Below are 17,082 nucleotides of genomic sequence, written 5' to 3' on the forward strand. Positions count from 1 at the left end.
AAGAAAGGAGTGCAGGCTATGTACATATGCATGAGTGAAAGTCACACTTTCATTATTTCTGTGAATGACACACCATTTTGGTATGCTGGCTTCTTGGGCTACAGACGTACTATCTTGTGTCTTAATATCTGATAAGATTGAGGTCAATCTCTTGGTAGATTAATACTCACTTAATCGAGCAGTCATTGGAGAATAAATAGCTGGTAATCAAGACACACGGTAGTGTATCGTATGACCAAGAAATCTGATGCACCACACCATGAGTATATTAACAGGAAGAAAGAATACACAATTTTCACACATACATAGCTCCATGCTCCCTTCTTGAATTGGAACCATCTTAAATGCCCACCACCTTCAGGACCCCCATACCAAATTTGAGCAAGATTACATAATGTAATCATGAAATACAAGCCCTCAAAGTTTCACTTAATTTTTTCATTTTTTTCTTCTTCATTTATGGAGCTCAGGGGGCTTACATTATTCTTTTTGCATGCTTTACAGAATCCATTATAAAATGGAAATGCATAATTTAATTTTATTGAGCTTTTGTGCCCTTTAAGAATGTATCGTGGCAAAGTTACTTACCAAATTTGGTGCAAATCTGATAAATAGTCACAGAGCTATAGACAATCATTTGCATTGAAAAGTTGCTGACTTATTGTCATGCCTACAGGGTAAACTTCCTATGAGAATAACTTTAAAAAATCAGTATGTGTATAGGTTAACTACCATAGCTCAAACCTTTTGTGGTTAAAAAGAAAACACATTGGAAACTATAGAGTTACAAGGAAAAAACCAAATAACTGTAAATTGTGGAATTGAGATGCTCTAATAGAACAGTCACAGCAGGGTAAAAACGTAAATGAAAATTGTTGAAAAATTAACCAGTGTTTGAGCATTGGTCCTCCATACTGAACACCCAAATCTTTAACTACTGAACCACTGCTATCACAGCTGTTCACCTCACTTATTTTCTACTTTATAAATGAAAATTCTAGTTAGAATTTGCTAAATAGTGAAAGTTTTTAATATTTGCTAAATCTACCAACGGAAAATCTAGTTGTGTGTTCTACTAGAAATCCTCAAAAAATGTGCATTTTACTGGAGTGTTATGAAAGCAATCAAATAAACTCTACAATACAATACTATTGTAACTTCTCTAGTATTCCATCAAATTGAAGATGATATTATAACTGTTTTGGTACTAATTGGTGGTCTATGATTAAGATCTACTTGCACCAATTGTCATCATCATCATAATCATCATAATAAGTGCTATACTAGCAATACTTGTGACAACATGCTGGAAATCATAAAAGGTGTAGGATTTGCTTTGTTAAAAGTGAGCAACTGCAGCTACCAAGTTTTACATGAAAAATCAAGATACTCTAATATGCAAACTAAAAATCCCAATACACAAACATGCATGCATATTTGGTAGGAATTTACTTTGTTATAAAATACTTTTGCAAATAAATACAGACACTATAATACAACTTTACCATAGCCATGAACAAGCAAGCACAAATTTATAGAACAAAAATTATTAGTTTTAACCTAGATCCTTTGGCTTTGGATTGGTTCAGTAGGTATTTTTCTATATTGGTAGAGCACTAGTTCGTCTCATATGATCATCGTTGTATCTGTAGATAAGAACAATGACTTATGTAAAAAAGCAATCCTCAAAGCCAGTTTATAGTTGGCTTTGATGGTATTTAGAAAACAAGAAGTAAAATCCATACAAAAAACGTCAAGCTATATAAACGGTGTGGCCTTAAAAAGCCTTGTGAAAAAGTTATGAAATCAGAGGTGGCAGCTATGAAATGGCTGTAATGATGTTGACAATAATAATGCACAAAGCCATTATTAAAATTTAACATCATTGCAGCCATTTCATGGCCGCCATCTTGATTTCTCAACTTTTTCACCAATGCTACACCCTTTTATAGAGCTAGGTTGTTTTGCATGGAAAATAAATACAGTACATTACACACTATATAGATGGATACTCTCTAATACAACAGTCAGTGAAATACTCTAATAGAGCATTCGTGAATTAGACATTTATGGTAAAAAGGTATTGTGAACATTGGAACATGATAGCCTAAAGAGAATGCTTTTAGAAATCATTTGGAATGATTGTTTTTACAAATTAGATGCATTTGTTGTTAAATATTATATTATTTCTTGTGTAGAGAGACCTGTGGTTACCCCATCCTCTCACAATGTCAGTTTGGGCACTAACATAACGTTTGAATGTACGGAGTTTGGTTCTCCACCATTTACCTACCAATGGTTCATGAGAAATACATCAATGGAAGGGAGTGATAAGTTATTAGTTGGAGAGGATGAGAACACTTACAACATATCATCAGTATTGTACAATCAGACTGGACTATATTTTTGTGAAGCTAGTAATATGTTAGGAATTCTTTCTAATTCAACTCCTGCTAGTCTAATAGGTGAGAATTATTATTATTATTTTTTTTTGATTTTGCAATGCATACCTAGGCCATTGCTGTACTAAATAGGTTTCTACTGTGTAAGTCATGAAATGATTTACTAGCCTGTTAATTTCATATTTATATTTTGATCCAAACTTTGTATGAATGATCAGAAAGTTTTCTTTTGTCTCAGCTAATTGCTGTCATTGGCCCAACATATACGTACTATGTATACACCTTGTAGCAAGAATAGGTATTCTTCATAAAACTGAACATAGTAGAAACTGATCTTTACATAAAAATTTGTTTAACTCACACAGTTCATCCGAACATGGTTGAACATCCAGTCACAATACAGTCAGTGTACCCAGGAGAGATGGTGAACTTCAGTTGTAGAGCTGAAGGTTTCTCTACACTTAGTTATAGCTGGTTCGTGGTGGAGTCTGGTTCTGATATTGGAGTGAAAATTGGGAATACAGCTTATCCAACATACTCTATTTCTAATCCCATTTATAACCAAAGCAATACTGGTTACTATTGTGTTGCTACTAACAATGAGGGAATTGCTGTATCCAACACTTCTACTCTGACAGGTACATAGTCACACTGTGTCTCATTTTGTGCAAGGTATATATAGGATTTTTGAAGTGTAGTTACTGTAGATGATCTGTGTCTTTGATGACTCTTCTCATATTTATTATTGACACTACTAGACTGATTGCCGCAAATTGGATTGTTATCCAAATGCGTATTATTGTTACAAGATTTATGTACAAAACCAATATCTATGAGATACCTTGCTTATGAATAATATATTAGTATTATAAAATAAAGGTAAAACTATTACATCCATTTTGATTTGGGGCACCTGAAGTCACAACTTCCTATGCTCCAAATAATTTATAAAAAAATTTAGGGAGTTTCCATTAGTATCATGACTGAATAATGCAGTTATTATATATTTTATTTGTACAGTAGTGCTAAATAAATTTGTTTATGTACTATTCTGTAAATGTTTCCTTCTAGTAATTAAAATTTTGACTATTTAGCACATATCATATGCTTGGAAAATGATAGCCTATTTGTGTAAACGCTTATAATCTACAGATATTTTAACTTATTTTCAATATAGTTCTCAGACCTAACATCACTGATATCACCTTCACTCCACAACCAACCAATACTTCATTGTTACTCAATTTTACTAACAGTCAGTTAATGACTTGTAGTGCTATTGGTGGTCCTCGGATCATGACCATGTGGTTGTTTGATGATGGTTCATCATTGTCAACAGCGGCCAATGGTAGTGACAGTGTAACTCATAACATCTCATCCTCATCAACCAGTGATACTGGTACTTATTACTGTATAGCCACTATTGATGGAATGAATGACACTTCAGATGTGTACACTTTGTTTGGTGAGTCATTACTATCTACGTAAAAACAGCCAAGCTGTATAAAAAGGGTGTGGCCTTCAAAAGCCTGGGTGAAAAAAGTTGTGAAATCAAAGGTGTGGCGGCCATGAAATGGCTGCAATGATGTGTATGATAATAAAGTTTAATAAAACATTAATTATCATTAAAATGATTACAGCCATTTTATGGCCACCATCATTAATATTGTTTCAGAATTTTCTTGACCCCAGCTTTTTGAAGGCCACACACTTTTATACAGCTTGGCTGTTTTTTTTTGCATGAATTTCATTTCTTTTAAATATATACCCAAAGCCAACCATGAACTAGCTTTGAGGTTTATTTTTACTAAATTCAGGTATACTATTGTATTTGTCTATTTAAGGATTTTCAGTCACTGTTCTATTAGAGTATCTCGACTTTTTCATGTAAAACATGTTAAGTTACAGTTGTTCAATTTTTACAAAGTAAATCCAGCACCTTTTATGCTAGAATACAATTTACAGCCTGTTGTCACAAGTTTTATTAGTATAGCACTTATTACAGTATGATGATTATGATGATGACGATTTGGTGTGAGTAGGTTTTAATAGTACTGAGTGTACTACCCTGCTGATCTGTACCATAACAGCTATAGTGTTGGCTTGAATTCGATGGAATGCTAGAGAAGTCGTAGTAGTATTGTATTACAGAGTTTATTTGTTTACTTTTGTAATGATCTAACATAGCTCACGTTTTTTGAAAACTTCTAATAGAACACACATGGAATGTTCTAGATTTTCTATTGGTAGATCTATGAAATTATGAACTTTGAGTATATTTTAGCTAGAATTTTCATTTATAAAGTAGAAATTACATGAGGTGATCATCCATGATGGCAATAGCTCAGTATTAAAGGATTTGGATTTCAAGCATGGAGGTCCCTGGTTCAAAAGCTGGTAAGTTTATTCCCCACAGTGACTGTTGCATTAGAGTATTTTGATCCAGCGATTTACAGTTGTGTGGTTTTTGAGCTACACATGCATGGAAATCACATTTGCTTTGGAGTGCCTTGTAACTCTATACCTGTCAACACATTTTCTTTTATTAAACCTCAAAAGGTTTGAGCTAAGATGGTTAACCTATACTCAAAGCAATTTTCAAGTTATTTCCATAAGCGATTTACTCTGTAGGCATGACTACTCGAATGGCTGCAGGTTCAAAGCTGCCCAGGTCCAGTCATGGTTTTTTTCCCCCTTTCTTCACCTTTCCAAACACACTTTCTGTAACAACTTTACACAGGCTGTAGGACCAGGTGTCCTACAGACTTCAGCACTTGTGCTGTAAAGCCTTAATAAATAAATGAATAAGTCAACCTTTTTAATGCAAATAATTGTTCATAGCTCTATGACTATTATTCAGATTTGCATCAAACTTGGTATGTGATTGTGCCACAATAACAAACAACTGTAAATTGTACCAATGCTCAAGAAAATTGAGCCAAGTCAATTTTTGAAGGTTTATATTTCACGATTTTGTTAGGCAATCTTGCTCAAATTTGGTATGTGGGGTCTTGAAGGTGGAGGGAATTTGCAGTATAAAAATGATTCCAATTCGAGGAGGAAGCACAGAACTACTTATGCATGAAAATCTCATTTAGTTTCTTCCAGTTAATATACTCGTGGTGTGGAGCGCCGACTTTCTTGGCTGCACGACACACTACTGTGTGTCTTGATACTACTATATATGATAGTCCATTTAGGATATATAAATGTACAATTTCAATCTTTTTTTCCCCCTTTAGTTTTAGTAAACTTGAAATGTACGTATATATGCTAATAACACTATGCATGTTACTAAACCTAATATTATATAGCAATTACAATAAACCTCTATTCTACCAATACAAACAATTTGTGTTGTTTCTCTACACAGTTGCTCCATATGGTGTAAACATCACTGGTGACAACACATACCCTCATGGGAGTCAGTTACAATTACATTGTTTATCAGAGGGTGGACGACAATTAGAATACAGTTGGAGCAGAACTAACACATTCTCAAATGACACAACTACTAACACCAACAACCTTACTATTAGTAATGTAACTACACTTGATGGAGGAAATTACACTTGTACTGTCACTAATGATGCTGGATCTAGTAGTAATACTGTCACTGTCTATGGTGAGTTACTTCATATCACATGTTTATTTCCTTGTTTTGTTCTTACTTTGTGTATGGTTGAAACCTTGAGTGAGTTAAAATATTTTTAACAGTTGGACCAGTGTTCACTACTCATCCAATGAATCAGGAGGAGGTTATTAATAACAGTTTTACACTACAGTGTACAGCAGAAGGATTCCCTACACCATCTATACAATGGTACCTCAACAATACCATGATCACTAATAGTAGTAATAGATATATTATTGACTCCACATCAATGAATAGTATTACTAGTATACTGACAATTATAATGGCTGACTTTACTGATACTGGCCTGTACCACTGTGAAGCTAATAGTAGTGTGTTTATTGATAATGTTTACAGTGACATGATGAATATCAGTGTAGTAGGTGAGTGTGGGTTGGTACGAAGTCAAAATACCGTGTGCATTTATGTATGGTGCACTATTGAATAGTGTATATTTTAAAATTTAATAAAGAAAATGTTTATATGTATGTATTTGGTCTATAGTATGAACAGCCTATGTCAAACACTCCAGCATAATAGACAGAGTAGCTATAGAATAGAATGTTTCAGTGTATCAACATGATACTAACACATTGTGAATCTATATCAAAACAGCCAAGCTGTGTGAAAAAGGAATTTACCTCATAATAGTACAGGGTGAAATATTGTGAAATCATGCAAATAATTAGCTGAAATGATGTCAATAAATTTTAATAATGTGGCATTTCTTATGATTTCACAACCTTTTTACCTGGTCCACACCATTTTTTTAACAGCTTAGCTGTTTTGAGGTCAAGACTACAAACAATCTTTGTATCCATACTAATTCATCACTCACGTAGTACAAGATAAATCAGAACTTGGTTGATTGAGTGCATTATAAAATTTATTATCATCAACATATGGCTGCCACCTTTGATTTCACAATTTTACACTCAGGCTTTTGAAAGCGCACTTATATACAGCTTGGCTATTTTGTATGGATTTCACTTTTTTGTATTTTAAATACCCTAAAGCCAACCACAAACTGGCTTTGAGACTTTTTCATCCTAATCATTGTTCTTCTTATCTGCGGATACAATAATGATAATATCAGGCAAACTAGTGCTATACCAATGCAGAAAAATACCTACAGATCGAATACCAAAGCCAAAGGATCTAAGTTAACACTGATAATTGCTCCAACTGTAATTTTGTGCTTCCTTCCAGATTAGGTGTGCATGTGCACTATTTGTCTATTAGGATTTTTACTTTGTATGACTATTCTATTAGAGTACGTACCTCTATTAGTGTATTCCAGCTTTCTTGGTCGCACAGTGCACTACCGTGTGTCTTGATGAGAAGAAAACAAAGAAATAAACCAAAACTCCTAGTAGTTCATATCTGGAATGTCTGCATTGATTATGCTGAATTCTAGTATGTTTCCTGCTGTATCTTCCAGGGAGTTCCACACTTTATTAGAAGAAAGGAGTGCAGGGCTATGTAGGTGTGCATGTGTGAAAGTTTCCTATTAATAACACACTGTTGTGATGTGCTGGATTCTTGGACCACACAACACATTATTCTGTGTCTTGATATCTGATAAAATGGAGGTTAATCTCATGGTAGATCAATCCTCACTTAATGGAACAATCAATGGAGAATAAAATGCTGCAATGATTAGTGATGTACCATTATCACATATTCACTATCGATCCAATACCAAATACATTTTAGATGGAAATGGCAAATACCAATCCAATACTCGTACTTTTTTACACTAATACATTACTCACAAAAACAGCTAGTAATTCCAATTGTAGTTGGTAGACTAGCTTACTAAACACACCACACACAGGGATAACAATCGTTTATTGCTTCAACAATCTTATTTCATGGCTTATTGCTATTTGCACTATGCTATAAAGCCACTCCAAATACATTCTGTTTCCCATCCTGGACTCAGGCATATATGCTTGCGGGCAGACAGTCTATTTCCATTATGCAAGAACAACTGGAAAGTAATGGAAGAATATGGAATAATGGAATATGAGAACTGACAGTAACTAGATGCTGGGAAATAGAGAATTTATTTGGAGTGGCCTAATGGCTGGCCTCTTTCAAAGAATTCATGACTTATATCATCCTTTGATCAACGCCATTTGACATGCATCGTAAGCCGCTATCTTGAAAATCAATTAGACGACACCGTACAAAGCATCGGTGGGTATCGAAAATTCATAGCTTTACCGATATCAGTCCAATACCAGCAAAATAGGGCCATTCCAGCACTAATATAGGTATCGGTGCATCACTAGTGATAATATGGTACACACTAGATGGATAGTCTCTAATAGAATGGTCAGTGTGCAGTGAAACACTGTAATTGAGAATTCAGAATTTAAACTTTTTAATACTATATTATGAAATGTTGTGAACATTGGAGAAACCATTTGAAAATATTTTTTTGCAAATTAGATGCAGTAAATTTACTGTATTTATTGTTTAATATTATCTTTATTTCTTGTGTAGAGAGACCTGTGGTTATCCCATCCACTCACAATGTCAGTTTGGGCACTAACATAACATTTAAATGTACAGAGTTTGGTTCTCCACCATTTACCTACCAATGGTTCATGAGAAATACATCAATGGAAGGGAGTGATAAGTTATTAGTTGGAGAGGATAAGAACACTTACAACATATCATCAGTATTGTACAGTCAGACTGGACTATATTTCTGTGAAGCTAGTAACATGTTAGGAATTCTTTCTAATTCAACTCCTGCTAATCTGTTAGGTGAGAATTTTTAGATTTTGCATTGCATACCTAGGCCATTGCTGCATGCTGCCACTAAATAGGTTTCTAGTGCATATTTCATGAATTTATGGTATTGCTCTGTTAATTTCATATTTATATTTTAATCCAAAGTTTACATGAATGATTAAGTAACTCAGAAAGATTTCTTTTGTCTCAGCTAATTGCTGTCATTGACCTCACATATACATACTATGTATATACCTTGTAGCAAGAATAGGTATTCTTCATAAAATTGAACATAGTAGAAACTGATCTTTACATAAAAATTTGTTTAACTCACACAGTTCGTCCGAACATGGTTGAACATTCAGTCACAATACAGTCAGTGTACCCAGGAGAGATGGTGAACTTCAGTTGTAGAGCTGAAGGTTTCTCTACACTTAGTTATAGCTGGTTCGTGGTGGAGTCTGGTTCTGATATTGGAGTGGAGATTGGGAATACAACTAATCCAACATACTCTATTTCTAATCCCATTTATAACCAAAGCAATACTGGATACTATTGTGTTGCTACTAACAATGAGGGAATTGCCGTATCCAACACTTCTACTCTGACAGGTACATAGTAACAATGTGTCTCGTTTTGTACAAGGTATATATAGGATTTTTGAAGTGTAGTTACTGTAGATGATCTGTGTCTTTGATGACTCTTCTCATATTTATTACTGACACTACTAGACTGATTGCCGCAAATTTGATTGTTATCCAAATGCGTATTATTGTTACAAGATTTATGTACAAAACCAATATCTATGAGATACCTTGCTTATGAATAATATATTAGTATTATAAAATAAAGGTAAAACCATTACATCCATTTTGATTTGGGGCACCTGAAGTCACAACTTCCTATGCTCCAAATAATTTATAAAAAAAATTTAGGGAGTTTCCATTAGTATCATGACTGGATAATGCAGTTATTATATATTTTATTTGTACAGTAGTGCTAAATAAATTTGTTTATGTACTATTCTGTAAATGTTTCCTTCTAGTAATTAAAATCTAATCCAAAACAGCCAAGCTGTAAAAAAAGTGTGCGGCCCTCAGAAAGGCTATGGTGAAAAAAGATGTGAAATCCAAGGTGGCGGCCAAGAAATGGCTGTGATGGTAGGTTAATGGTAAAAATTTTAATAACAACAATTCAGGTGAATTTGGTGCCGCTTGGTCTTGGCACAAAAATTCACCTGAATTGTCGTTATTAAAATTTTTACCATTAACCTACCATCACAGCCATTTCTTGGCCGCCACCTTGGATTTCACATCTTTTTTCACCATAGCCTTTCTGAGGGCCGCACACTTTTTTTACAGCTTGGCTGTTTTGGATTAGATTTCATTTCTTTTTGTATTTGTATACCCCAAAAGCCGGCCTATGGCCAGCTTTGGGACTTTTTTAACCTATGTTTTTTCTTTACTACAGGAAGAAGAAAAGATGAAGTAGATGTACTTTAAATATTTTATCAGTAAATGTACAAATTATATATACTGTATAATACATATGTGACCGGATTTGCGAAAAGGGGTCTTCCACACACATCCAATTTGCCAATTTTGACAATTGATAACTTCAGATTGGAAAGAGCTATTGCCTTGGTATTTGGACAGTGGTGAGCACCACTATAGCTGAATACATGGTGAAATTTTCAGGTTAATATGTTACTTGAACACTGAGTTATGGTCTCCAACGTTTACGGAATTGGATGTGTGTGGAAGACCCCTTTTCGCAAATCCGGTCACATATATTGATTACAGAAATCTCCATGGTGGTTTCTTTGTAACTGAACACTCTACAAGGTGACTTCTTCTAATTGCTCTCTCTACAGGGTGATTTGTTTGTAGCTGAACTATCTACAAGGTAACTTCTTATAGCTGATCTCTCTACAGGGTGATTTGTTCGTAGTTGAATTCTGTACAGGTGATTTGTTTGCAGCTGAGCTCTTTACAAAATGGTTTCTTTGTAGCTGAACTCTCTACAAAGTAACTTCTTCTAACTGATCTTTCTACAGGGTGATTTGTTTGTAGCTGAATTCTGTACAAGTGATTTGTTTGCAACTGAGCTCTTTACAGAATGGTTTCTTTGTAGCTGAACTCTCTACAGGGTGATTTGTTTGTAGCTGAAATCCCTACAAGGTAACTTCTTCTAGCTGATCTCTCTACAGGGTGATTTGTTTGTAGCTGAACTCTCTACAGGTGATTTGTTTGTAGCTGAACTCTCTACAAGGCGATACTTCTAGGTGATCTCTCTACAGGATTCCTTGTTTCTAACTGAACTCTCAATAGGGTGATCTGTTCATAGCTGAACTTTCTACTGGGTGATTTGTTTGCAGCTGAACTCTCTAAATGGTGGTTTCTTTGTAGCTGAACTCTCTACAATGTGACTTCTTCTAGCTGAACTCTCTACAAGGTGACTTGTTTCTAGCTGATCTCTCTACAGGGTGACTTGTTTCTAGCTGAACTCTCTACAGGTGATTTGTTTGTAGCTGAACTCTCTACATGGTGATTTGTTTGTAGCTGAACTCTCTACATGGTGGTTTCGTTGTAGCTGAACTCTCTACAAGGTAACTTCTTCTAGCTGATCTTTTTACACTGCATATTTGTTTGTAGCTGAGTTCTCTACAGGGTGATTTGTTTGCAGCTGAACTCTCTACATGGGAGTTTCATTGTAGCTGAACTCTCTACAATGTGACTTTTTCTAGCTGAACTCTCTACAGGGTGACTTGTTTCTAGCTGAACTTTCTACAGGTTATTTGTTTGCAGCTGAACTCTCTACATTGTGGTTTCTTTGTAGCTGAACTCTCTACAAGGTAACTTCTTCTAGCCGATCTTTCTACAAGGTGACTGAGTTTTTTGCAGCTGAACTCTTTGCATGGTGATTGCTTTGTAGCTGAACTCTCTAAAAGGTGACTTCTTCTAGCTGAACTCTCTACAGGATGATTTGTTTGCAGCTGAACTCTCTACTTGGTAGTTTCTTTGTAGCTGAACTCTCTACAATGTGACTTCTTCTAGCTGAACTCTCTACAGGGTGACTTGTTTTTAGCTGATCTCTCTACAGTGTGACTTGTTTCTAGCTGAACTCTCTACAGGTGATTTGTTTGCAGCTGAACTCTCTACATGGTGGTTTCTTTGTAGCTGAACTCTCTACAAGGTAACTTCTTCTAGCTGATCATTCTACAGGGTGATTTGTTTGTAGCTGAATTCTCTACAGGGTGATTTATTTGCAGCTTAACTCTCTACAAGGTGACTTCTTCTAGCTGAACTCTCTACAGAGTGATTGATATTTTTTGCAGCTGAACTCTCTACATGGTGGTTTCTTTGTAACTTAACTCTCTACAGGGTGATTTGTTTGTAGCCGAACTCTCTACAGGGTGATCTGTTCATAGCTGAACTCCCTATAAGGTAACTTCTTCTAGCTAATCTTTCTACAGGGCGATTTGTTTGTAGCTGAGTTCTCTACAGGGTGATTTGTTTGCAGCTGAACTCTACATGGTAGTTTCTTTGTAGCTCTACAATGTGACTTCTTCTAGCTGAACTCTCTACAAGGTGACTTGTTTCTAGCTGATCTCTCTACAGGGTGACTTGTTTCTAGCTGAACTCTCTACAGGTGATTTGTTTGCAGCTGAACTCTCTACATGGTTTATTTCTTTGTAACTGAACTCCCTGCAAGGTGACTTCTTCTAGCTGATCTCTCTACAGGGAGATTTGTTTGTAGCTTAACTCTCTACAGGTGATTTGTTTGCAGCTGAACTCTCTACATGATGGTTTCTTTGTAGCTGAACTCTCTACAAGGTAATTTCTTCTAGCTGATCTCTCTACAGGCCGATTTGTTGTAGCTGAACTCTCTACATGATGGTTTCTTTGTAGCTGAACTCTCTACAAGGTGATTTCTTCTATAGCTGATCTTTCTACAGGGTGATTTGTTTGTAGTTGAACTCTCTACATGATAGATTCTTTGTAGCTGAACTCTCTACAAGGTGATTTCTTCTATAGCTGATCTTTCTACAGGGTGATTTGTTTGTACCTAAACTATCTACATGATGGTTTCTTTGTAGCTGAACTCTCTACAAGGTAGCTTCTTCTAGCTGATCTCTCTACAGGACAATTTGTTTGTACCTGAACTCTCACATGATTGTTTCTTTGAAGCTGAACTCTCTACAAGGTGATTTCTTCTAGCTGATCTTTCTACAGGGTGATTTGTTTGTAGCAGAACTCTCTACAAGGAAACTTCTTCTAGCTGATCTCTCTACAGGGAGATTTGTTTGTAGCTGAACTCTCTATACATGATTTGTTTGCGGCTGAATTCTCTACATGATGGTTTCTTTGTAGCTGAACTCTCTACAAGGTAACTTCTTCTATATAGCTGATCTCTTTACAGGGTGAATTGTTTGTAGCTGAACGATCTACAAGGTAACTTCTTCTTACTTATCTCTCTACAGGGTGATTTGTTTGTAGCTGAACTATCTACAAGGTAACTTCTTCTAGCTGATCTCTCTACAGGGTGATTTGTTTGTAGCTGAATTCTGTATAGGTGATTTGTTTGCAGCTGAGCTCTTTACAGAATGGTTTCTTTGTAGCTGAACTCTCTACAAGGTAACTTCTTCTAGCTGATGTATCTACAGGGTCACTAGTTTGTAGCTGAATTCTCTACATGGTGGTTTCTTTGTAACTGAACTATCTACAAGGTGACATCTTCTAGCTGATCTTTCAACAGGGTGATTTGTTTGTAACTGAACTCTCTACAAGAAAACTTCTTCTAACTGATGTCTGAACAGGGTGAATTGTTTGTAGCTGAACTCTCTACAGGGTGATTTGTTTGTAGCTGATCTCTATACAGGTTACTTATTTCTAACTGATCTCTTGAATTCTGTTCAGGGTGACTGCTCTATTAGGATGACTGCTCTATTAGAGTATCTCGATTTCGCACTTGCTACACCAAGTTGGATTTCGTGTTATAACTCCGTGGCTTTAAGTCTGATTCTTCTACACCATTGAAGAGCCTTTCTAAGATGATAACTCCATCTGTACAGCGATTTTCAAAGCATTACCCCAAGTGGTTTATCTGGTAGGCGTGGCAAGCATAATAATAATAATAATAATAACAAAATATAAAAAAATAGCTAATCTCGATTGCGTAATTGTTACACACTGTTGATTTTTTCGCTGTATCTTCCTGGTTTTTAGCTCGATGTCTTTCAAACCACAAAAGGTTTGAGGTTCAATAGTTAGCCTATTCACCCACCGATTTTCAGCTTCTTCCCATACGCGGTTTACCCTGTAGGCGTGACAACATATTGGTGTTATTTTTCGTGCATAATCGCTCATAACTCTTTGCCTGTTTATGGTATTCCAGCCAAAGTTGGTACCGAGATGCGCCTTTATACCCCCCTTCTGTGCGCCAAATTTCAAGACAATCGGATAACGCGTTCGCGTTTTATAGCAGTTTTTGTAAGTGTGCGAAAAGAGGAAGAAAAATAAGAAGAAAAAAAAAACGAAGAAACTAAGCCAATTTTTGAAGTCGCATATCTCAGGAATGCCTGAAGCGATTTTGCTCAAATTTGGAATGTGGAGTACTGAAGTTGGAGGGAATGTACACAGCAAAATTTGTCTTGTGTCATCAAGGCAGCACAGAGCTACGGAGGTGCGAAAATTGCGTTTTCTTTCTTCCTGTCAATATACTCACGGGGTTGCGCGCCGGCTTCTTGGGCCGCACGACACACTACCGTGTGTCTTGATTTTGACTATTTAGCACAAATCATATGCTTGGAAAATGATAGCCTATTTGTGTAATCACTTATAATCTACAGATATTTTAACCTATTTTCAATGTAGTTCTCAGACCTAACATCACTGATATCACCTTCACTCCACAACCAACCAATACTTCATTGTTACTCAACTTTACTAACAGTCAGTTAATGACTTGTGGTGCTAATGGTGGTCCTCGCATCATGACCATGTGGTTGTTTGATGATGGTTCATCATTGTCAACAGCGGCCAATGGTAGTGACAGTGTAACTCATAACATCTCATCCTCATCAACCAGTGATACTGGTACTTATTACTGTATAGCCACTATTGATGGAATGAATGACACTTCAGATGTGTACACTTTGTTTGGTGAGTCATTACTATCTACGTAAAAACAGCCAAGCTGTATAAAAAGGGTGTGGCCTTCAAAAGCCTGGGTGAAAAAAGTTGTGAAATCAAAGGTGTGGCGGCCATGAAATGGCTGCAATGATGTGTATGATAATAAAGTTTAATAAAACATTAATTATCATTAAAATGATTACAGCCATTTTATGGCCACCACCTTTGTTTCATAACTTTTTTGACCCCAACTTTTTGAAAGCCGCACTCTTTTATACAGCTTGGCTGTTTTTTGCATGAATTTCACTTCTTTTAATATATACCCAAAGCCAACCATGAACTAGCTTTGAGGTTTATTTTTACTAAATTCAGGTATACTATTGTATTTGTCTATTTAAGGATTTTCAGTCACTGTTCTATTAGAGTGTCTCGGATTTTTCATGTAAAACATGTTAAGTTACAGTTGTTCAATTTTTACAAAGTAAATCCAGCACCTTTTATGCTAGAATACAATTTACAGCCTGTTGTCACAAGTTTTATTAGTATAGCACTTATTACAATACGATGATTATGATGATGACGATTTGGTGCAAGTAAGTTTTAATAGTACTGAGTGTACTACCCTGCTGATCTGTACCATAACAGCTATAGTGTTGGCTTGAATTCGATGGAATACTAGAGAAGTCGTAATAGTATTGTATTACAGAGTTTATTTGATTACTTTTGTAATGCTCTAACATAGCTCACAAATTTTTTGAAAATTTCTAATAGAACACACATGGAATATTCTATGAAATTATGAACTTTGAGTATATTTTAGCTAGAATTTTCATTTATAAAGCAGAAATTACAGGAGGTGATCTCAATGTTAAAGGATTTGGATTCCCAGCATGGAGGTCCCTGGTTCGAAAGTTGGTAAATTTATTCCCCACTGTGACTGTTCTATTAGAGTATTTTGACCCAGCGATTTACAGTTGTGTGGTTTTTGAGCTACACATGCATAGAAATCGCATTTGCTTTGGAGTGCCTTGTAACTCTATACCTGTCAATGCATTTTCTTTTATTAAACCTCAAAAGATTTGAGCTACGATGGTTAACCTGTATTCAATGCAATTTTCAAGTTATTTCCATAAGCGATTTACTCTGTAGGCGTGACTACTCGAATGGCTACAGGTTCGAAGCTGTCCAGGTCCAGTAATGTTTTTTTTTCTCCTTTCTCCACCTTTCCAAACACACTTTCTGTAACAACTTTACACAGGCTGTAGGACCAGGTGTCCTACAGACCACTGCACTTGTGCTGTAAAGCCTTAATAAATAAATGAATAAGTCAACCTTTTTATTACAAATAATTGTTCATAGCTCTATAACTATAATTCAGATTTGCACCAAACTTGGTATGTGATTGTGCCACAATAAAAAAAAAAATTGTAAATTGTACCAATGCTCAAGAAAATCGAGCTAAGTCAACTTTTGAAGGTTTATATTTCATGATTGTGTTAGGCAATCTTGCTCAAATTTGGTATGTGGGGTCTTGAAGGTGGAGGCCATTTGCAGTATAAAAATGATTCCAATTCAAGGAGGGAGCACAGAACTACTTATGCATGAAAATCTTATTTAGTTTCTTCCTTTTAATATACTCGTGGTGTGGAGCACCGACTTTCTTGGCTGCATGACACACTACTGTGTGTCTTGATACTACTATATATGATAGTCTATTTAGGATTTATAAATGTACAATTTCAATCTGTTTTTTTTTCTTTAGTTTTAGTAAACTTGAAATGTACGTATATATGCTAATAACACTTTATGCATGTTGCTAAACCTAATATTAAATCAAGACACACGCTAGTGTGTCGTGCGACCAAGAAAGCCGGCGACCACACCGTGAGTATATTTACAGAAAGGAAGTAAACAACTTTTCCACGTGTGCATAGCTCCATGGCCCCTTCTCCAAAGTTCCCTAGGTAGCGTACGCCACAACAGCAAATTTGATTAAATTCGCAACAGCCATTTGCGAGATATGGGCATCTAAAATTTTGTTTTAATTTTTTTTGTTTTTTTCTTCTTATGCCGTACGGAGCTTCGATTTCTTTTTGCACACTTTGCAAAAATTGCTATAAAATGCAAACGCGTAACACGATTGCCTCAATCTTTGGCACAAATGAAG

General features: G+C 35.7%; 1 protein-coding gene across 1 annotated transcript in view; it reads left to right on the forward strand.

Annotated features, from left to right (window-relative positions):
• Nucleotides 1–17,082, forward strand: part of LOC136253703 (hemicentin-1-like) — a 75,560-nt gene that overhangs the window by 56,893 nt on the left and 1,585 nt on the right. The window contains exons 16-23 of the mRNA XM_066046361.1: nt 2,199–2,465; nt 2,768–3,040; nt 3,580–3,867; nt 5,776–6,027; nt 6,120–6,419; nt 8,548–8,814; nt 9,120–9,392; nt 14,658–14,945. Coding sequence (XP_065902433.1) covers nt 2,199–2,465; nt 2,768–3,040; nt 3,580–3,867; nt 5,776–6,027; nt 6,120–6,419; nt 8,548–8,814; nt 9,120–9,392; nt 14,658–14,945 — 2,208 coding nt within the window. The remainder of the gene's footprint in view (nt 1–2,198; nt 2,466–2,767; nt 3,041–3,579; nt 3,868–5,775; nt 6,028–6,119; nt 6,420–8,547; nt 8,815–9,119; nt 9,393–14,657; nt 14,946–17,082) is intronic.

This window comes from Dysidea avara, chromosome 4 (assembly GCF_963678975.1).
Source record: "Dysidea avara chromosome 4, odDysAvar1.4, whole genome shotgun sequence".
Classification (NCBI taxonomy): domain Eukaryota; kingdom Metazoa; phylum Porifera; class Demospongiae; order Dictyoceratida; family Dysideidae; genus Dysidea; species Dysidea avara.